Source organism: Hemitrygon akajei, chromosome 27 (genome assembly GCF_048418815.1).
Source record: "Hemitrygon akajei chromosome 27, sHemAka1.3, whole genome shotgun sequence".
Classification (NCBI taxonomy): Eukaryota; Metazoa; Chordata; class Chondrichthyes; order Myliobatiformes; family Dasyatidae; genus Hemitrygon; species Hemitrygon akajei.
In genome coordinates, this window is record NC_133150.1 from 25,750,051 (window position 1) to 25,774,514 (window position 24,464).

The 24,464-nt window shown below is 40.2% G+C and overlaps 1 protein-coding gene across 1 annotated transcript in view; it reads left to right on the forward strand.

Moving 5' to 3' along the window:
* Window positions 1–24,464, forward strand: part of LOC140717189 (copine-8-like) — a 659,086-nt gene that overhangs the window by 398,974 nt on the left and 235,648 nt on the right. Inside the window, exon 12 of the mRNA XM_073030487.1 lies at window positions 20,765–20,840. Within this exon, the coding sequence (XP_072886588.1) occupies window positions 20,765–20,840 (76 nt within the window). The remainder of the gene's footprint in view (window positions 1–20,764; window positions 20,841–24,464) is intronic.

A 24,464-nucleotide genomic window follows, 5' to 3' on the forward strand; every position in this document is an offset into this window, starting at 1 on the left:
AGGGAAATGAGATGTGCTGTCTTGACAACCTACATGGAATAAATGGGCCAAATTGCCTCCCCCTGATTCTTAAGTAAGTACATACATCTTGAACAGTACAAATAGCTCTGATCCTAAATTGTAGATTCTTGTATAGGCTTGTTTAGATAGTCTAGATCATAGCCAGATTAACAGAAGTGACAATTCTTGTGTCACTAAATTTTTAGTTTATCCTTGATGACAATTGAGCTTTATTATCTGATTCCTTGAACTCATGTTGGAGACATTAGTGCAAATAATGTCAAAGATGTAAAGGTTATCCTAGACACGTACTTAAGTTCATTGCTGCTGATGTCATGAACGCTTGCATTAGTACAATTTTAAATTATGGTGCTAGGTTTCCCTGGAGCATAATGTTTATACTGATTATGCTAATTTCACTTCTAAGCCAATTCTCAGGAGATTTGAGAAAAGATTTGGGAGAAAGAATTGAAAAGCAGGAGATTGTATTGGGCGAAGGCTGCTGCTGTACAAAGGGGGGTAGGCCCATATTCATAAAACAGAGAAAGGCTGCATGCAGATACCATAAGAAATTGGAGAAACAGATTGGACATTAACCTTTATTACAAAAGGTAGATAAGCCTTGCTGAAACTGGATAGGTGGTAGAGAGTCTGCACCTGGAATACTGCATGCAATTTTAGCCCCTTTACTTGCACTGAAGATATTTCAGAGAAGATTCACTGCTTTCCTTTCTGGAGTGAATAGTATGCTTTATGAGGAAAGATTTAATGGGCTGTGTCTGTACCTATTGCAGTTTAAAAGAATGAGATGTGATTTTATGGAAACATAAACATTTCTGAGGCAATATGACATATGGAATGTTGAGAAAGTTTCCTCTGTTTGGGCACAATTTCAGAATGAGGGTAGGTGGAGTTGCACATTTACGCTGGAGATGAGAAACAAAATTATTCTCTGAAAGCTGTGAATTTTTTTATATTTCTCTACCCTAGATGAAATAGAATCACTGAATATATTCAAGACCAAATAGATTTTTGATCTTCAAGGTAGTGAGAAGATATGAAGAACAGGCAAGAAAGTAGAGCTAAGTCTAAAATTGGAGATATCATCTCATAAAACAGCACAGAAGGCCAAAGAGTCTTATCAACGCAACACACACCAATGCTGGAGGAACTCAGCAGGCCGAGCAGCATCTATGGAAACATCGACTGTACTCTTTTCTATATATGCTGCCTGGCCCGCTGAATCCCTCCAGCATTTTGTGTGTGCTGCTTCGTTTTTCAGCATCTGCAGATTTTTCTTGTTTGCAAAGAGTCTTATAATTTAATTTTATTCCTATTTCCTTTACTTTTATCGTGACAACATTGACAGAATGAATAAACATTGTGTATGAAATTCTAAATGCCAGATTTAAATTTCAGCAATATCATTCTCATTGTCATTATGTGCCGTGTCGTATGGCGTGGGTGATCATGGTCTCATGACCATGATTGTTTCCGGCAAATTTATCTATAGAAGTAGTTTGCCACTACCATCTTTGGGGCAGTGTCTTTACAACACAGGTGACCCCAGACATTATCAATACTCTTCAGAGATTGTCTGCATGGTGTCAGTGGTCATATACTAGGACTTGTGATGTGCACCAGTTGCTTTTACAACCATCCACCATGCTCCCATGGCTTCACGTGACCCTGATCAGGGGAGGGGGTGCTAAGCAGGTGCTACACCTTGCCCGAGGGTGACCTGCAAGCTAATGGAGGAAAGGGTGCCTTACACCTCCTTTGGTGGAGATGTATCTCCACCCCGCCACCCAGGGTGGAATTGACTAAAATATATTGAGCAATATATTTTAAATGATTCCATGGTTTGCATATGACTTAAATTTTTACAATTATTAAATTTAATTATAATTAGTATTATTAGTTTAATTGCCTGTAACCAAGTCAGTGAGCAATTAAATTCCATTTTATACTATTTAATTATATAATTGCTTAACCTGTTTAACCTCTCTGTGATATTAAAGTGACAAGTCTTTCATTGGTTTGTTTCAAACTAATTTTTCTTACTTAAATAGAACATTTGCATAATTACTCTTTGACTTTTGTCAGAGATAATTTTCTCCGAACTTATTTACTATCTTTCCAATTTGAAGTATTGTATACTGTACTTAATTGAATGTGGGCTTTCACAGAATTCCTCTTTGCTCTGTGTTCCATATCACAATTAATAAACAGGTTGCAATAGCACCAATGGGAAAATGACATAGGGAGGAAAAGCCACTTACTTCACTGGAAGTTGTTTTAATCAGTTATCATGATTAATTGCATTAAATTTAAATCATTGAAATTGACATTCAATCCAGCACTGCATTGAACCCATCAGTAAATAAAAAAAAGATAGCTGATAGTTTATTAAAATATCTTTTGGTATAGGGCCACTTTCCATCTTTATAAATGCCTGTTTAATAAATAACCCTGTCATGAAATGAATAGAAATAGTGCATCATTATGAAATTATTAATATTATTTGAATCATTTATCTGTCTTCTGAGTGAGTACTGATATTAAAATACATTAGCAAACACATTCAGTATTTGAAACATCAAATTTGAAACAGAACTGTTTTAACAGCTGTATTTGGTTCCAATATTTCTCTTTATCTGTAAGTTTTCTGCTGAAATATAAAAAGACAAACTTTTTTTCTAGCCATGTAAATTCATCAGCTGAAAAAGTGTGTCAACATCTCAACTGAAGATCATCTGTAAGATCTTTTACCTATTGCTTCCAGTATCTTTAGGACTTTGCCTTTTCATTTGTCTTCTCGCTTATGGCCCCGCTTCCCTTTTAGTTTTGCCCAGTGTTAGCATTCTCTTTGAATACAGATTGATTTGATTTTTTATTACTTGACATTTCCATCCAGAAGAAGTCAATGGCAAACCACTTCTGTAGAAAAATTTGCCGAGAACAATCATGGTCATGGAAAGGCCATGATCACCCACATCATATGACACTGCATGTAACAAACGAATATTTCCATGTGATATTGAAGAAAGCCTTACAGCCCACTGAGAATATGCTGAGACTTAGAGCCGACTTGTGGTCCTGTAACCTATTCACTGTCACATGACCATCAACACCACCATTGACTCACATCACCGCGCAACAAGTTGTTGCCATCACAAGGAACACTCTCCTCATCATTGAATACATCTACAAGAAGCACTGCTACTACAGCATTATCCATCATCAACAAACCCCACCATCCAGGTCATGTTCTCGTCTTGCTGCTGCATCATGTTCTCTTTTTGCTACCTCCATCAGCAAGGAGGTAGAGGAGACTTGGGTCCCACACCTTCAGGTTCAGGGACAGTTATTCCCCTTCAAAAATCAGGCTTCTGAACAATTGAGAATAATTTCATTCACCTCAACAGTGAAACACAAGGATTCACTTTCAAGGACTCTGCTACTCATGTTCTCAGTATTATATATTTCTTTATTATTCCTCTTTTTTTTTGTATTTGCACAGCTTTTCTTCATGTGCACATTGATTGCTTATCAATCTTTGTTTATGTGGAGTTTCCCATTGAATCTTTTTCTTTGTTCTGCTATGTATGCCTGCAAGAAAATGAATCTCAGGGGAGTATATGGTACTACCTTGCAGCTTCAGTGTAACATATTAATATCGACAGATTCATGCAAAGTTATTATGCAGTTTCTGCTTATGGATTTTTTCTGCTTTTATTCTGCTTGCAATGTTTGTGTATTCTTATTATAACTCACGGAGTAATTAGTTAATCTCTCTCTGAGCCCTTTTCTTTCAGCCTATGAATATTTTGTGATTCTCTTTAGGAAGGTTCATTTCCAATGTTTAGGGAAACCTTAGAAGGGAATCTTTGGCTTGGTGGCTCTGCTCTAGATGTTCTCTCCAGGTACAGATTTTGAATAAGGATAGACATTTGGGGAAATTGGTGTTGTATGAGCATTCCTTTCACCCAGACCTCAAAATGAGGAAAGTCATGGAAGGAACTCCCACACCACAACCTGCAGGCAACTGAGCAGCTGATTTATATAGTGGGGATTCCATATCTTGCTGCATACAGCTGAAACTAAGTTCACCATAGTGAGGCAAATTAAAACAACAGTGTTAGAAACAGATTTGGAAGAACAGAGTTCTCACACCATGGGAGGACTGAGAAAAGGCTTTACAGATAAGAATGGTTCAGGTTAGGAAGGAAATGAACAGAAGTGTGAATATTTGAAATCTTGCGTGTTGTTCAACTGAAACCCAGCATAATGAGCTCTCCTTCCTCTTCTCTCTCCTTCTCTGCAAGTATTCTTCAAAAATACATATATTTTGAAAGTTATAGCTTTTGTATTAATATCCCAGATATAGGTTTAATGTAATTTCAGTAAAATATTTAATTATTTTAAAAGTCTTCACTTGTCTTTCAGAATCTTGCCATTAACTGAAGTTTTATGGAGATTTGATTTTCTATTTGATGTTTGTACTAGTACAGCATGATAATATTGCAGTTGGATTGGTAGAGGCCAGTCAATTTCATATGTGGCAGATTATCCTTAGAAATGGAATGCATTCTGAAATGGATGGCGTTGGAATTGAAGTAAGTTCTACTTACATTAACAATTACAGATGTATGATTTTCAGGAAGGGACAAACCCCAAACAAAAACCTGATCAAATCTGGAAATCTGAAACAAATACAGACAATATCTAACATGAGGGGGCATAACTTTAAGGTCTTAGATTGGAGGAATTTATGATTGGGGGGGATGTCAGAGGAAAGTTTTTTTAACAGAGAAAGGTAGTTCATACTAGAGGACATCTATGAAACTCCTAGACAGGCACTTGGATGAAAGAGAAGTCAAGGGCTATGTAGGAAGAAAGGATTAGATTGATTTTAGGGTAGGTTAAAAAGTTAGCACAACATTGTGGGCTGAAAGGCCTGCACTGTGCTGTGCTGTTCTGTGTCGTAAAATGCTTCAAATACTCAGCAGATCAGGCAGCATATGCAGAGAGAGAAAGAGAGTTAAGATTTCAGGTTCAGCAGAAAATGAGCAGATGCTGGAAATCCAAGCAAAACACAGAAAGTGCTTGAGAAACTCAGCAGGGTAGGCAGCATTTATGGAAAAGAGTACAGTCGATGTTTCCGTAGATGCTGCCCAGCCTACTGAGTTCCTCCAGCATTTTGTGTGTGTTACATTGATGAGACTCTTTGGTCTTCCCTGCTGTTTTACAAGATGACATTCCCTCCAGGTTTAGACTTAGCTCTACTTGTCTGTCCCTCATATCTTCTCACTACTGCAAAGATCAAAAATCTATTTGGTCTTGGATATATTCAGTGATTCTGTCTCATATGGTGTAGAGAAATGCAAGAACTCACAGCCTTTAGAGAAGAATTTGCTTCTCATCTCCAGCACAAATGTGCAACTCCACCTACCCTCATTCTGAAATTGTGCCCAAACAGAGGAAACATTCTCAGTATTCCATCCGTCACATTTCCTCAGAAATTGACAGGGACATTGCGACAGTAGAGGAAGCTACAGTCAGGTTGGAGGAGCATCACCTTATATTCCGTCTGGGTAGCTCTCCAACCTGATGGCATGAACATCGATTTCTCAAACTTCCGGTAATGCCCCCTCCCACCTTCACCATGTCCCATTCCCTTTTCCGTCTCTCACCTTATCTTCCAATCACCTCCCTCTGGTGCACCTCCCCCTTTCCTTTCTTCCATCGCCTTCTGTCCTCTTCTATCAAATTTCCCCTTCTCCAGCCCTGTATCTCTTTCACCCCAGTGCCAGGCTGTATGGGAGCTAATGCCCTTCCCTTGGACAACATCAGTGACGGGGAGAGGGGAGACTTGCAGCTTGGGCAACTGCCGGTCTTCCATTAAAAAAAACACTGCCCAGGCTTGCGCCCTGGAAACTTTCCAAGGCACAAATCCATGGTCTATCAAGACTAACAGAGGCCTACACACGCATCTCTTTCACCAATCAATTTGCCAGCCCTTTATTTCACCCCTCCCAGTTTCACCTATCACCTCGTGTTTCTTCCTCCCCTGCCCCCACCTTCTAACTCTAACTCCTTTCCTTATTTTCTCCAATCCTGGTGAAGGGTCTCGGCCTGAAACATCAGCTGTACGCTTTTCCATAGATGCTGCCTGGCCTGCTGAGTTCCTCCAGCATTTTGTGTGTGTTGCTAAGATTTCAGGTTGCTGGCATATCATCATAATTGTCAAAGTCTGTAAACAGGTATCCTCTAAAATTTAGAGAGGGTGAGGGATGTAAAGTGATTAGAACTGGACTCTTATCCAGTTTCACTGAATCCCAATGTAAGCTTAAGGAACGGCATATCTTTTTCTGCCTTGGCATGTTGCAACTCTTGGGACTTCATCTTGACCTCAACAGTTACAGAGAATCAGCCCTTTCTGATGATATGATGCTATCTGCTAATAAATGCTATCTGATTTGTTGAATATCTCCTGCTTTCTTTTTTGTTTCAGATTTCCAGTAACTGCTGTGCAGAGCATGTTAAAGTGAAATTATTTTGTTTAATACTGCCCTATTTCACCCCCCTTCACACATATTGGCTACAATCAAGTATTCTTCACCTTCCCTTATTTGGCAACAATATTGTTTTATGTCATTGAGAGATCTGTGTTCTCCATCCTATCACAGACTTTCTATTTGTGCTCTTCATCCCTCCTTCTCTATACAACTTATAACATGTTTATTTCTCTCTCTTTTCCAGTTCTAATACAAACTACCAACTTAAAATATTAACACTGCCACCTGACCTGCTGAGTATTTTCTGTTTTACTTCCAATGACTAACTTTATACTAATTTTAACAGCAAGGAATTTGAATTCTCTGCTCTAACATCTGATGAAGCTCTATGCTCTATTACCATATGACTCACTTCACAAAGTTATAACAAAAAGGTACTACCTTCAAAAGTACACTGTGGATGAAATTTTATCTTGGAAAGAGAGTGGCCATAAGCCTGGTTTATGATTTAATATTACAGTTATGCAAAGTACAAAATTACTTTAGTTGTTATAGCCAGGATTCCTCTTTTGAACAAGAATATAACACTCAACCCTTCAGTTACCTCTATTGACTGATGTTATTCATTGCTTGTCGATATAAGTTTGACTCTAATCTATTTTACAGGAGATGGTATTGACAAACCTGTCAGCTTTGTTTTAACACACTGTGAAGGGAGATGTCCTGCCTCTTGTGTAGAAATATTGGATGGAGTCAATTGACAATTATCGCATGTGATAATAGCTTATGAAAATGCATCAAATGAAATAAATTACTTTTCCAAGCCCTTCAGATATACCTCAGAAGGAAATTATATATTTGATTGCTATGAAACCCAGTGAATATTGTCATTTTATACTATATGCAGTACTGGATTCAGACTGCTAAGCAACAAGAACAGTATTTTTTATAACCATATTATCTTTAAAATATTAAAATGGCCCAAGGTATTTAAGAAAAGCACCATTTAAACATGAATCTGAGCCATACAAGGAGCTATGAGAGAAGCTTCAGTCAATAGGTGGACTTGAAGGAGGAAAAGGAGATGGAGATGTTCATGGGGGGAAATTCCTTGGCAGTTAAAAGTAAAGTCATCATTTATGAGGGGTAAGTATCGGGGGAGCAAAATAGAGAGTCATAAAAAAGCATAGTTTCAGAGACTGGGGAGGGTTGAAGGAAGTTCAAGTGATTGGAGCGATCAAGAATGGGAGTGATAGGAACCGACAGATAAGGGTTTAAAATCTTGAATGTTGTCTGAGAACACGCAAGATTTTATGAATGAGGCATGCAAGGACATAGAACTATTTAGCTTTCTTTTTGCTGATCTCAATTTTATTTAAGAATGATGGCAGCTATGGAGCTGTATTGGAGAGCAATGAAATAACCAGATCTAGAAGTAAAATAATGATGAGCTATGGCCTGGCAGCATTTCAGCCAGCAGCAATACCTGAGCTTCAAGCTGTTAAAAACTGTAACATGCTGTTCACGTTATGTACAGTACATCCTCACCGGGGGAAGCTTGGCTTCCGAACATCTGGATGTTCAAAGCAAATGTTGCAAGGGCAGTGATAATCTAAATATTGAGATTGGCCTGAACTGCAAATGATGCAGGCCATGAATTCACAACACTTGAACCTTAACATCATAAAGAGTCAGACAGAATCCAGGTTTTGCATAGAGTCTGTATTTTTTTTTAGCTTATTCCTCTTATGTTCAAATTGAGAGATGTATTTCAAAATCCAGAATTGGCTGTTTAGGTAAACAGTATTTAACGCTTCATTTAATTTCCAATTCTTTTTTGTTCTGCAGAATGAGATTAATTTCCATGGCTATTAACAGTCAAACAAGCACTCAATAAATCACTTGAGGGCCATGAAATGAGCATTATTTGAAGCAGGTCATTTCTGGTAATTTTTCCATAGAAACCCTGTAAAACTACAGAGTACGGTGAATAACTGATCATTTCTATTCGGTTGCACTCAGCTTTCTAAAAGCAAAATGGACGTACTAATGTTTGGACATCACTTATTGTGGACATTTTATATTAAAGAATTAAATGTACTTGAAATAAAATTAATGCATCTTAAAGTGTGGTTGACCATCAAATCCGACGGTGACAGGTAACCTGTATTGGCGGATTTTTAAAGTGGAAAAGCTGATGCACTCAGGCATTTCCACTCCCTTGACCTTGAAAGTCAGGATCCAGTTGGATCCATCCAATTAGTCATCCAATGACAGCTTCCTGCCTGGCTGTGTCACCACCTGGCACGGGAACTGTACTGCCCTCAATCGCGGGGCACTGCAGAGAGTGGTGCGGACAGCCCAGCACATCTGTGGATGCGAGCTTCCAGGACATTTACAGCAACAGGTCCATAAAAAGGGCCCGGAGGATCATCAGGGACTCCAGCCGCCCCAACCACAAACTATTTCATCAGCTTCTATCTGGTAAATGGTACAGCAGCATTAAAGCCAGGACCAACAGGCTTCTTTCACCAGGCCATCAGATTTATCAATACACATTGCTCTGATTGCATACCTGATTGTACATTGTATCTGACTGTACATACGTAAATACAAAACAATTATGTATACAATCTTAGTGTTTGGGCAATTCCTCCCACATTTCCCCTCCTTATTGTTTGTACATAGCAACAGAGATGCAAGATAAAGATTTTTACTCCCTCAAGTTGTGAGATGGATGTAAGAAATAAAATTCTAATTCTAATTCAATTGGGGTCTTCCTCTGTTGCAGTGGATGACCATGACTACTTCTGTGGCTTGTCATGGCCCTTCGCTCTCCACGGAGTGTTGCAAGAACCACCTTTCTGGCCGTTGGATTTTACAGTAGATCTCATCCTGCCCAGTCTGCTGGAGCTGAATTTGCATGCTCGGACGGCCATGAGCATGCCCCTATCTCAACTTTAAAGAAATGGAAGTGCGCTGGTTGACTGGTGACAGCAACAATCCTAAAAACTGGGACAAACATTATAATAGAAGGAAAGTGGGATCCAGGGTGAGCTCAGTAGAAGGAGACAGTCAGTGGTAATAGAAGAATTGTTATTCAGGCTGAGACCCGTGACAGTTCTGTGCCAAAGGAGTCCGTACTGGACCCACTATCTTTTGGCATCAATGTTAATGATTAGAATCAGAATCAGGTTTAATATCACTGGTGTATGTTGTGAAATTTGTTGTTTTGCAGTACCAGTAATTTTATATATAAAAACTAAATTAAATAAGTATTGCAAATAGAGAGGGTAAAAATGAATGATGTTCATGGATTCATTGTCCATCAGAAATCTGAAGACAGAGGGGAAGATGCTACTCCTAAAATGTTCAGTGTTGCCTGCCGGCTGCTGCATGTTCTGCTTGATTGTAGCAATGAGAAGAGGACACGTCCTGGATGATAGGAATCATTAATGATGGATGCCACCTTTTTTGAGGCATGGTCTTTTGAAAGTGTCCTCAATGTTGGAGAGACTAGTGCCCATGATGGAGCTGGCTGAGTTTACAAGTTTCTGTGGTTTTTCTGATCCTGTGCAGTGGCGCCTTCATACCAGACAGTGATGCAACCAGTTAGAATGCTCTCCACAGTACATCTGTAGAATTTTGTGAGTGTCTTTGGTAATTCTGATTCTAATTGTCTTCCATGTTCAGGGCATTGAGTAAAAAAGTTGGGGTGTTATTTCACAACTGTACAAGTGCAACGTGGGAGGCAGGTTCGAGGATCCAATGAGTGAAACAGAAGACACGGATATAAAAATCGGTACATTAGATATTTATTTAAATATTAACAGTGAAACAATAAACTGGACATCTAGCTAAACAAATGTTCATCTAAGCTACCCAAAATCTCTATGCTGTACATCAGTTACCCTTTAATTGAATGGATACTTTGCTAAACCTCCCCAAATCATAAAACTGAAGAACTAAGCATGCTACGAATGGATACAAAGGTCTACGTCTGCAGTGTTCTTTCTCAATAGTCCTTCAGCGCTAGTCGTGACTTCAGCCTGAAGTGGGCCCTGTGGATGGCAGGAAAGAAAAAGGGTGAACCTCTTGCATGTACTACTCTTATGCCCCCAAAGGCTCCCAGAACCGGAAATGGGCGGCATGGCACACAAGACAACCAATGGGAAAAGAGCTTTGAAAACTGTAAACGAACCAATCAGTGACTGGCACTATGGAAACGGCTTTTGACCAGCAAATAAGCCACACCCCCACATGACAACAAGTCATTAAAGTATTGTGTGCAGCTTCACAAGAATGGTACCGGAATTAGAGAGCTTAAGTTACAAGTTCAGGCTGGATAGGCTGTGTCTTTTTTCCCTGTAGTGTAGGAGTGAGGGGATGCCCTTTAAAAGGCTTATGAAATCATGAAGAGCAGAGATAAGGTAGATTGTCACAGATATCACAAGATAGGGGAGTCTAAAACCAGAGGACCTAGATTTAAGGTGAGAGAGGATTGACTTAAAAGGGACCTGATGAGAAATAAATTCACACAGAGGGTGATTGGTGTATAGAATGAGCAATAAGAGGAAGTGGTAGAAGTAGGAATATTATGATGTTTAAAATACATTTGGAAAGGTATATGTACAGAAAATACCAAGAAAATTTTCACCCCTGGCCATCGTCAATAGGCACCAGAGGAGCTGATTACTGAGATCAGCAGTCACGAGACAGTACATCGAGCCTTCCCAATCATTATGAGAGATTTCAACCAGGCCCTCTTGAAGAATCCTCTGTCCAACTGCCACCAACAATGGAACCAGAGGAGAGAACATACTCGATTATGGTTATACCACCATCAGAATGTTTACCATGCCATCCCATGCCTGCACTTCAGCAAGTTCAGTCACCTGGCTGTACTTCTACAGGAAGAAGCTGAGAATGGCAGCACCAATGCTGAGGACCACAAAGGTATAGTCAAGGTAGGTGGAGGAGTGCTTACAGGAGAGCTTTGAATTGGTTGACTGGACAACATTCAGGAATTTGTCTTTGAATCTGAATGAATATGCCACAATTGTCGTTGACATTATAAAGACCTGTACAGATGAGTGTGTGTCTTTGAGAACATAGGGCGATACTGTAGCACATTACAGTACATACTGTAGGACAACAGGTTCAATTCCTGCCATTGCCTGTAAAGAGCTTGTACGAAACATGAGTTTCCTTTGGGTGCTCTGGTTCCCTCCCACAGTCCAAAGACATACTGGTTCGTAGGTTATCTGGTCATTGTAAATTGTCCTGCAATTAGGATTAAGTTAGGCTAGGTAGCAATTTGCTGGGCAGCATGGCTCGAAGGGCCAGAAAGGCCTATTCCACGACATATCTCAATAGATAAATACCATACATACCAAAACCAGAAGCCTTGGATGAACCAAGATGTTTGCTGTCTGCTGAGGGCTAGATCTGTGGTCTTCAAGACCAGTGATCCAGAACTCTACAAGGAGTCCAGGTAGAAGCTATGAAAGACCATCTTAAGAATGAAAAAGCAATTCTGGTTGAAGTTAGAATCAGAACCAGATACACGTCAACTCTGGCAGGGTTTGCAGTCCATTGCTTCCTACAAGGTGAAACCTAGCCACATAATTGGCTCCCAAAAGAGCTCAACACTTTTTATGCATGCTTTAAAAGGGAGAATAAAATTACACCTGTGTATATCCCTGGAGCATCTGGTAACCCTGTGATCTCTGTGTCAGAGGCCAGCATCAGAACATCTTTCAAGAGAATGAGCTCTTGCGAAGGGTCAGGCCACAATGGTAACTGATAGGGCACTGAAAACCTGTACCTACCAACTGGTGGAAAAGTTCAAGAACATCTTCAATATCTCACTGCTGACTCTGAAGGTTCCCACCTGGGTGACAATCGTACCAGAGCCTAAGAAAAGCAAGGCGAGCTGCCTCAATGACTATCGCCCAGCTGCAATTACATCTACTACAGTGAAGTACTTTGAGAGGTTGAGCATGGCTAGAGTTAACTCCTGTTTAAGCTGCAAATTGCCTACAGCCACAACAGGTCTACAGTGGATGCAATCTCATTGGCTCTCAGCCTTGGAACACCTGGACAACAGTCAGGCTGTTGATTATTGATTACAGCGGAGCATTCAACACCATCATCCCCTCCATATTAATCAACAAGCTTCAAACCCTGGTCCTCTATATTTCCCTCGACAAATGGACACTTGAATTCCTCTTTGGGAGACCACGGTCAGTGCAGATCAGATGTAACATCTCTTTCTTGTTTACAGTAAGCACAGGCAGTCAAGGATGCATGCTTAGCCTGATGCTCTACGCGCTCTACACCCATCACTGTGTGGCCTGGCACAGCTCAAAGCCATCTATAAAAATGCTGATGACACAACTGCTACTGGCAAATCTCACATGACGAGGAAGCATGAGAAACATGGGCTGGCTGAATGGTGTTGCAAGAACAACCTTGCACTCTGCATCAGAAAGACCAGAGAATTGATTGTGTCCTTCCTGAAGGAAAGTCCTGGGAACATACACCAGTCCTCATCCAGGGGTTAGCAGTGGAAAGAGTGATCAGTTTGAGGTTCTTTAGTATCAACATCTCATGGGCACTAGCTTCATAAGGGGATGCCTCAAAAAAGGCACAATCCATCATTAAAGAACCCCATCACCCAGGACATGCTCTCTTCTTATTACTACCATTTGAGAGCAGATGCAGCAAACTGAAGAGACGGATCTTTGGAACAACTTCCTCCCCTCCACCGTCAGATTTCTGGATGGATAAGGAACATTAAATCATGTATTTATTAATCATATTTCTTATTATAATTTATAATAATTTTTTAATCTTGTACTGTACTGCTGTTGCAAAACAACAGATTTCTTGACATAAGATTCTGATTCTGAGACGAATATGGGCCAAACGTGAGCAAATAGGCCTAGCTCGGACAGACATTTTGATCAGCGTGGATGTACTGAGCTGAAGAGTCCAGTTCTGTGCTTATGAATATATAAATACTATGATTTCATGATACACAATTTTGTTTTCAGACCATGTTCTATTTTTCTTGAAACTAAAGAATTCAGTTATTTTATATCAAAAGCTGTTTCAGCGGTTTCGTTCTTGGGCATTTATGTTTAAAATTTTACATATTGTTTTATTAAGCATTCGTTATTTAAATAATTCATTATGGTTATATGTACATGAATGGCATACGTCATCATGCACACAGTACAGTATTAATATACATTCACTATATTCAGGAAAACTCTTTTTAAGTTGACATTTTGCAAAGCATTTTTAACATTGTGCTTGCCCCCGTCCTGAGGAGACACCGGATTGCATAGAGGAAGAGAGAGTTTAAAAGGAGCGAACGGGGCAGTCAGCGCATTTTGTGTGCCACAGTCCCAAGGCACACAGGGGAGAGGGAGAGAGATGTTATGTTTTGTAACTCTAAAACATAAAGCTAATTGAAACGAAGAAGATGGGAGCCCAGGAGAGCGGGTCTCAAATACTTTTGTTTTTACTTCAAGCGCCTCGCGTACATATGACAAATTGGTGTGATGATATATGCCACTCATGTAATATAACCATAATAAATTAATTAATAAACAAGGATTGCTTAATCAAACACTGTATTTACAATATTACTGACATATACACAACAAGAGAGTTTAAAAGAAGTGGGCAGGGGCAGTTGAAACTCTTTGCGGACCACAGTCCCAAGGAGACACTGCACTGTGTAGAGGGCGAGAGAGATTATATGAAGCAAACAGTGACAGTCAGCACTATTTGCTCGCCACAATTCCCAAGGAAACATTGCATTGTGCATAATTAGGCACTTGCAAGGACCAATAAAAGAAGTTAAGTTTAAGCCATTGTGGGAATGGCCAGGTTTGGAGTGTGGAGCTGAGGACTTGGCTCATCAAGACAGCGGCAATGTGAGGTGTAGGCAACAGTTGGATTTCCTTTTTGTTATTTATTCTTTGTTTCTTTCTGATTGCACATTTAGAGCAGTGGGGATACCAGACAGAATAGTGGAATGCTGCTCCTGCGGGACGAGGGTGATGCACCATCAATAACTCTTGGAGACGTGAGGCGAGATATAGGCTTTTATTGGCTGGAAGAAAGAACAAGCAGCAATTGACCACCACACTGCATCCTGGAGACTGAGGCCGGGGTGGAGTCCCCAATCGCCTTTATACTGGGGTCCATGGGAAGAGCCACGGTCAGTGGGAGGAGCCACAGGAGCAGGCAGCAAGGGGGGGTGTGTCCAGACAGGTATATGTAGTTCACCACAGAGGGAAGGTAGAGAGACCTCCATTGTCCCTGGTGACTTCACCTGCAAGAAGTCCATTGAGCTGCTGCTTCAGCAAACTGCGTTAAGGAGATGGAGCTGGAAATGGATGAACTCTGGATGGTTTAAGAAGTTGGGGGAGGGGGTTGTTAGACAGGACATACAGCCAGGCAGTTATACTCAAGGTGCAGGATACATGCAACTGGGTGACAGTCAACAGGCCTAAGGAGCCAGGTAACCAGTACAGAGTACACATGAGGACCTTACCCCTCAACAATAAGTATATTGATTTATTGCTTTGGATACTGTTGGGGGTGGTGACCTAGCAGAAAAAAGCCACAGCATTCAAGTCTCTAGCAAAGAGTCTGGCTTTGTGGCTCAGAAGGGAAGGGGGTAGAAGAGGCAAGCTGTAGTTATAGAGGATTTGTTGCTTAGACAAACAGAAAGGAGGTTCAGTGGACAAAAAACAAGATTCCTAGGTCGTTTGTTGCCTTACAGGGACCGGAGGTTTAGGAACATCTTGAATCAAGTCTCTTGCGTTCGTAAGCGAGAGAATGAGCAGACAGAGGTCGTGGGCCACATCGTTATGAATGGTATTGATGGGATGGGTGACAAGGTCCTTCAAAGTGAGTTGAGGATGTTAGGTGCTAAGTGAAAAGTGTCCTCAACATTGCTACCTGTGCTGTGTGCTTGTGAGGTGTGAAGTAGCAAGATCCTACAGTTAAACATGAGCGTTGATGCAGGAGGGAAGGCTTCAGATTTTTAGTATCATTGTGCTCACTTCCAGGGAAAGTGAGACCTGTATGTAAGGGATGGTTTGCACCAGAACTAGAGGGGGACTAAAATCTTAGTTAGAAGGTTTGCTAGTCATGCATTGGGGGCGGGGGGGGGGGGGTTTAAACTAGAGTTACAGTGCACCAAAGAAGTTTAGTGGAGTGGTTGTGAAGAAAGATGTTGTTAAGCCTACATGCAAAGTCAGGAATCAAAAGAATGAGGATGGTGCGACTAATGTTCTGAGCTGTGTACGTTTCAATAAAAGGTGTATGAGCTTAAGATATGGATCGACAAGTGGAATTATGTCACTGTAGCCATTAGTGAGATTTGGTTGTAGGATGTGTAGGACCGGCAGCTTAGTGTTCTGGGGTTCCATTGTTTTAAACGTGATAGAGTGGGAGGGATTTAAAGGGGAGGGGTGGCATTACCAGTCAGGGAAAAAGTGCTCAGACTGGAAAGCTCGTCTAGTGAAGAATAAAAAAATGAATGACCACATTAATGGGATTTTATTATAGGCCACCCAACTGTCCGTAGGATTTAGAGGAGCAAATTTATAGAGCGATCGCAGACTGTTGCAGGAAATACAAAATTGTGATAGTATGTGATTTTAACTTTCCTCATATTGACTGGACTTTAGCACGGCTTTTAACAAGATTCTGCATGGAAGGTTGGTCAAGAAGGATTGGTATTTTGGCGTTGTAGATAAGGTAGTAAAATGGCTTTGAGGAAGAAGCCAAAGAGTGGTAGTAGGTGGTTACCGCTCTGATTGGGAGTCTGCTAGTGTGTGCCGCAGATATCGGTGCAGGGTCTGTAGTTGTTTTGTAGTTGTACTTGTTTGTCATCTATATCAACTGTCTAGATGATAAGCTGGATCAGCAAATTTGCGAATGACACCAAGATTGGGGTGTAGTGGACAGTGAGAAAGACTACTAAAGCTTGTAGCAGGGTCTGAACCAGCTAGAAAACTGGACTGAGAAATGGCAGATTTAATTTAATGCAGACAGGTGTGGAGGACTAAGTAGAGTAGGTCTTACATGGTGAGTGGTAGGGCTCTGAGGAGAGCAGTAAAAGTGAGGGATCTGGGAATACAGATCAGTAAATCCTTGACAATGCTGTCACAGGTAGATAGGGTTGTAAAGAAAGTTTTTAGCACATTGGCCTTCATAAATCAATGTATTGCAGACATCCCACCTCTCCCGGAAGTTCCGGGACTCTCCCGCATATTGATAGCAGCTCCCTGATGCCCCCAAATTATATACAATATCCAGGAAATTGATGTTTTTGAGAGTGAGCGAGAGAGAGAGAGAGAGAGAGAACGAGTGACAGACGTAGCGAGAGAGTGACAGAGAGAGCATCCTGATTCGTCTCTCTTTGTGCTAAGTAGACCTATCAGTTTTCTCTGTGGGTGGGTTTTACAGTCAACCTCTCTCTCTCGATCATTGTCCACCAGTTCAGTTGCAAAAGAAACAGAAAAGCTATTTGCATTGGCATTTAGCTATTAGCATTGAGACTGCCAACAAAATACTCAACAAGGAATGTGTGTGTGTGTGTGTGACTAGTTTCAATATGTGATCAAATAGATTATTGTGTTCTTTCATAATAAAATGTCCTGTATACATACACCCTTGGAGGTTGACCGGGGGTGGGGGGGATATGGGGTTGCGGGGGGAGGCAGAGGTTGTGGTGCTACCTCCCTGAATTAAGTTTTTGCAGGGCGGGATGTCTGGTATTGAGTATTGGAGTTGGGCGGTTCTGTTGAAATTGTATAAGATGTTGGTGAGATCTAATTTGGAGTAATGTGGCCAGTTTTGATCACTTGCCTAAAGAAATTATGTAAATGAGATTGAAAGAGTGTAGAGGAAATTTCCGAAGAAGTAGCTGGGACTTGAGGGCCTGAGTTATAGGGAAAGGTAAAATAGGTTAAGACTTTATTCCTAGAATGTAGAAGATTGAAGGGGGATTTGATGGAGGTATGCAAAATTATGCAGGGTATAGATGGGGTAAATGTAAGCAGGGTTTTACCACTGAGATTAGATGAGATTACAACTAGAGGTCATGGGTTAAGGGTGAAAGGTGAAATGTTTAAGGGAAACTTGAGGGAGAACTTTAGTCTCAGGGTGCTGAGATTGTGGAATGCCTGCACAAGAGGTGGAAGAGGGGTTGATTTCGACTTTTTAAGAGAAATTTGGATAGGTACATGGATGGGAGAAGGATGGTGGGCTATGTTTAGGGAGCAGGTGAATGGGACTGGACAGATTAATGGTTCAGTATAGTCTAGGTGAGCTGAGGGGCCAATTTTTGTGCTATAGTGTTCAATAACTCTATGATTTTATGACATTAAGTTGGAAGTGTTTCCAAAATCCAGGAAGTTCCTGAGTGTCAGGATCTCTGAGGATCTAACCTGGTCCCAACACACTGATGCTACTATAAAGAAGGCAAGACAGTGGTTACATTTCATCAGGAGCTTGAAGAGATTTGGTTTGTCACCTAAAGCACTCAAAAGTTTCCATAGATGTACCGTGGAGAGCATTCTGACAGGCTGCGTCACTGTCTGGTATGGAGAGGCTGCTGCACAGGATTGAAAGAAGCTACAGACAGTTTTAAAAAATTAGCTCTATTTTGGGTACGAGTCTCCGTAAATTCCAAGACATACTCAAGGAGAGGTGCCTCAGAAAGGCGGCATCCATTCTTAAGGATCCCCATCACCCAGGACATGCCCTCTTCTCATTGCTGCCTTTAGGAAGAAGGTACAGAAGCCTGAAGGCACACACAGCTTCTTCCCCTCAGCCATCTGATTTCTAAATGGACATTGAACTCATGAACACTACCTCACTTTTTAAAAATATGTATTATTTCTGTTTTGCATTATTTTGAATCTATTTAATATCCTTATATATAATTAGTGTAATTGATTTCCTTTTTTTTCTTTCTGTTTTGCACTGTACTGCTGCTAAGTTCACAAATTTCACAACACGTGACGGTGATAATAAACCTGATTCTGAATTAACAGTTGTATTTATGTCAGGTGAACAAACTGAATAGTCAAATCCATCTGTGAGTGGAGATAACAGAGAATAAAAATAGCCCAGTATATTATATACCAGTGTATGATGGGAACCGACTGCACAGATTGGGAGATAGCTGAATATACTTTATGACTTTTATTGAACTGAATTTTCACAGCCGGATCAGACTGGAACTTATTACAAGACATTGAGACGAAGCATAGTGTGAAGATCAAGCTCTTATTATGTAACACCCTGCAGGATATTATTTAGATCAGGAAGCATAACCAGTAAACAGATGGCAGGCTTGGTAGGTTAATGATGTTACAAAATCTATTAGATTTTGGCAAGATGAAATTATAAAAATGAGCAGTTCCTAAGATAAGACAAAACTGATACATAAATCTCCAAACACTGCTGCATAAATTAGGAAATTCAGATTTTAAATTATGATTCAATAGCAGTTGCATAAAAATATATTTTTCTCTTTTCCCTGACATTTTTGAGTAATTATTGGATGCATGGTTGACACATATATAAATTCTTGAAGCTGTTTGGTGCCAGAAGTTATTGCTAAAATTACAGCAAGTCTGACAACGCTTGCATTTATTTAGATACAAATCATGAACTTACTTTAGATGAGGCCAGTTGTGTGGTTGAAAGAAGAAGTCCAGAGATAATAAAAGCTCTCGGCAAGCTTGGCAGTGGGCAGAGTAGTAGCAGGCGCAATGCTTTACGGCACCAGCAGTAAGATCAGGATTTGATTCCCACTGCTGTCTGTAAGGAGTTTGTACGTTCTCCCTGTGACTGCTTGGATTTCCTTTGGGTGCTCCAGTTTCCTTCCACATTCCAAAGACGTATGGTTAAAGTTAGTGAGTTGTGGGGGTGTTACATCAGTGCCGGAAGCATGCCAATATTTATCACTGATTTGATTTGATGTAAACAGTACATTTTACCATATGTTTTGATGTACATGTGAAAAATAAGGCTAATCTTTATATTTAATCTGATCTTCACCTGTGGAACAAGAAACAGTTAAACGTCAGATCAATGGCAGTTAACTACTGAAAGATCGGCTCGAACTTCCACTGACCTAAAACATAAGCATTATTTTTCTCTCTTTTGGTATTGCGGAACTTTTAAAGCTTTAAGTATCTACAGCATTTTGTTTAAGAAAATGTATAGTTTGCTGTCAAATACATATTGTTCCTCTATAACCGTACCATTATGTTCTCTGGTTCACAACTGATTAGTATTAAACAGCTGGAAGTTCCTGCGTTTGCAGCAGGGGTACAAACTTAAGTTGCCACAGAAAATTACAACTTGTCCATTTTAGTCTCTGTATATCTGCATTAATGCCTTTAATATTGACATTCATTTGCTCTGTCTTTTAAAGATGCACAAATTTGTTTCTTCAGATATTGTTTAAAAATATTTTCCCAAAGCTTTTTCCAACTTTATTCTTCCATGTTCTCCTTTCACTTTCTCTGATTGCTTATTTACTTTTGTTTGTTTTTTCCTGATTTAATATTGGATTCACTATTCTAATTTAGATTTTCTCACAGAGGCTCTGCATGGTTATTTTACCATATGTTGGTTGGATTGTTGCGACGCATAACTGCTTTCCCTGTTCAATTGCCGCATTGATTTTGATTACTCACTTAAATAATATACAGGAGTGCTTTCATCAAGAAAGTACACTGTTTCAAGAAAATAGAAAATGCTTTTGAATAAAGGAGCATCTGTCCATTGTATTGTAACCATGTCTATTGATAATGCAGTTTACCTATGTTCCCATTTTAAATGCTTATGCACTCTCATTTTCTCTTCTATCCAAAGCCTGCTTTCATTCAAAGCAGTTTGTCACCATGTTGTGATTTATTTACAAATGCTTTGGTATAAGCTACAAGTAAATAACTGAGAGGGATGAGGGAAATGAAAATTATCCATCAGGTTGCGCAAAGTTTGTAATTGAAGGGCTAATGAGTTAATATTGAACGTCTTACTGTGATTCATTAATTATTCTTGTACACCGTACTCAACTTCATGGTAAAGGAATTGATATGTTGACTTGAAGCATTGTGAAGCAAGGTTTCATTTATTACAATGCTGTTGTTTACTCCTGGGATGGAGATGAATTTGTCTTTTTGTGATTACAGCCATGACTTCATTGGTGAATTTACAACAAGCTTTCGGGAACTTGCTAGAGGACAGAGCCAATTCAATGTTTATGAGGTAAGCGCATTCTGCTAGTCCTAGTACTTAATGCAACTCTTCAGAAATGCACGCATTTTATATTTACATTATATTGAAATATAATTCCTCTTTTGCATAAGTGCCTAAGGATTTTGCACAGTATGTAGTAATGTAATGCTTTGCACTATACTGCTGCCACAAAAAAAATGACATATGTGAGTGATGATAAACCTGATTCTGATATGGGTTTCCATTGAGGATTGAGAGTGGGAAGGCAGTAGGAAGAGGGGACTTATGGTTGGGAAACAGGAAGGGAGATGGGAGTGAGTGGGAAACACCAGAGAGACATTCTATAATGACCAATAAACCAGTTGTTTGGAATCAAATGACCTTACTTGGTGTCTCAGGGCTGGGCGTGTCTACACCCATGCTGACCATTGCCTCTGTCACTCCTTCTCTGCCACCTGTCCCACACCCCTCCTGCTGTGCTCCACCCTCGACATTCCCAACATCCTTTGCTCCCGCCAGATTTACAAACTCTCTCTCCGCTCCACGTTGACAAATACAGCACTGTGCAAAAGTCTTGAGCACTCTAGCCATATATATGTGCCTAACACTTTTGTATATAAATCTGTCATAAGACCATAACACATAGGAGCATAATTAGGCCATTTGGCCCATCAAGTCTGCTCCGCCGTTTCATCATGGCTGATCCAGTTTTCCTCTCAGCCCCACTCTCCTGCCTTCTCCCCGTATTCACATCTATGTATGTGAACAGTGTATAAAATAAATTGACTAAATTTGCAGGATAGATAAACACAAGCAAGTTGTTCTGACATGTGCAATTAATATGTTGAAAAATGCCAAGTGTTAATAGGATCATTATTAGCCAGATTTCTGAACGGTAGGAGGGAGTGAAATAGTGGGTAGAACAGATTGTGTGACAGTTTGTGGTAGGCAGATCTGAAGATCAAATCTCTATGTATTTGAATGGTCAATGGAGTTAAAGAGAAATGGGAATTCCACTGTGAACTAGCAAAGGTGAGTAGCATATGTGTGAGGTTAACATTAAAGAATATAATTGAAGTGACTAGTATTTAATTATTTCATTTATGGTAGGTCGTTTGTATGTTGGCAGTGAATAGGCCAAATTACTGAAAAGGATAAGAGGAGAATAATTGTTTGGAATTGTATCTGCAAAGAATCACAGAAAGATTACAGCATAGGAAGCACCATTTGACTTGTCAAGTCCACACAAATCCCATATAAATCAATTCATCTAGTCTCAATTTCCTATTGCTTTGTAAGTTATTTTATTTCAAGTGCACATCTAATTTCCTGACTGATTCTTTTTCCACTTAAAAGTGAGATCCAGATCTTCACCACTTGCTATTCCATTCAGCTTGTGCATCCAGAGTAAAATCTCTCAGTTGCTCTTTAATGAGGCTTTTATTCCAATAGTTCATCAAGACATATCAAACAGTGACCTCAGCTTGTATGAATTATGAATTTCCTCTGCTGAGACTTACTTTGAAGTATTATTCATTTGCCTTTACTATGATGAATCTCAGGTTTGTATTTAGTGACATATATGAACTTTGAACTTTGATTTTTTTTTCTGCATGGGTCTTTTACTTCCAACATGAAGAGCCTCAATCTCTCTATTCATAGTTCTGTGCTCTAGTTCTTTAGATCAACTTGCATTGCCTTCAAGGATCGAAGAGTTCTTGGGGTCATTTTTAGCACCATACAATTCAGTATAACTTCCTTTGACCTGCATTCTTTTGATGAGTGAAAGTGAATTAAGGAACAATAACGGAAAATGTTGATGAATAAATGCTTAGAATCCTAGAATAATGTTTATCCATTATTTCAGTGAAGTGCATAATTGATTTTAAAATAAATGAGATGACATCAATGTTAAAATTGCAGATTGGCTGTGTGGCCACTTTATTAGGTACCTCCTGTATCTATATCTATTAAGGTGACCACTGACTGTATGTTTGCGGTTTCTGCTGTAGCCTGTTGACTACAAGGTTTGATGTGTTGTGCATTCAGAGGTGCTTTTCTGCACACCACTGTTGTAATATGTGGGTATCTGAGTTACTGTTGCCTTCCAGTTAGCTTGAACCAGTTTGGCCATACTCCTCTCTCATTAATAAGCTATTTTTGCCCACAGAACTGCCGCTCACTGGACGTGTTTTGTTTCTAGCAGTGTTCTCTGTAAACTTTAGAGATTGCTGTGTGTGAAAACCCCAGAAGATCAGCAGTTTCGGAGATACTCAAACCACCTCATCTGGCACCAACAATCACAATTTAAAATTACATCCCAAGGAAATTAATAGATTTAATTATACAGTTTTATTTTTTTCCTTGTCAAGGATTATGTACTCTATCTGGTGATCTCTTTATATTTATTTATGCAGGGATTGTGCATTTCACTGCTCAGACCAACATTCACAATTGCTTGAGTTCACTCCTTGTTCTGACTTACATTTAGACTACATTCTTCTTATATTATTCTTGCATCCCTCAGAGGCTGGTGTGGGAAAACTATCTTCATTGGGACTCGATACCCCTTTATGTAACTGCATCTTTGACTCCTTGATGGAAGGACCCCAGTCAGTCTGAGTTGGCAGCAACATCTCAAGCTCCACCACGCTGAGCACTGATGTCCTCAGGGCTAGGTGCTCATTCTGTTGCTGCTCACGTTGCTGACTCACAACTGTGCTGCTGGATCCAGCTCAAGCTGCATCAACAAGTTCGCCGATGTTACAATAGTAGTTGGCCTCATCAGCAACAATGATAAGTTGGCATACAGCTAGGAGGTAGAGAGGCTTGTGAAATGATGTGAGAACAGCTATCCTGAATCTCATTGTGGACCAAACGAAAGAGAGGATTGTGGACTTCAAGAAGGCCGCAAGTCAACTACTCTCATTTGCACATCAGTGGCTTTGCTGTGGAGAGAGAGAGTGAAGAGCACAAATTTCTTTGTTGCGCACACAGTGATCGATCTAACCAGGACCCACAAGACCACCTCATTAGTCAAGAAGGCACAGCAGCATCAACACCTTCTGAGAAGATGGAGGCATGCAAGGCTTCCCACCCCTATTCTAACAACTTTTTACAGGACCACCATTGTGAGTGTGCTGTCCAGCTGCATCGTTGTGTGTTACAGAAGCTGCAAGGCATCAGACCACAAGGCCCAGCAGAGGATAGTAACAAGCACCTAGATGATCACCGGGTTCTCCCTCCTCGGTTATTTGTGACACTCACTGGGAGCATTGTAGATGAAGGGCTCAAAGCATTGTTGAGGATACCTACCATCCATCCCACAATATCTCTGACTCACTACCATCAGGAAGGAGGTACAGGGGTGTCAGGACTGGGACTGCCAGACTGGGTAACAGCTTCTACTCTCAGACTATAAGACTAGTGAATATCCTGCCATCTCTAAGGTCTCATCACTAGGAGTTTACTGTTTACCTGTGCTGAGAACTACATGCATTTTTCCATTGTTTTTATTAACTTATTTATGGTTATATTTTGCTTTATATGGTGTGTGGGTGCACTTCGGTCTAGAGGAGCGTTGTTTCATTTGATTGTTTACTGTTTGTATAGTCAGGTGACAATAAACTTAAACTTTCCTTTCCCTTTCACTTT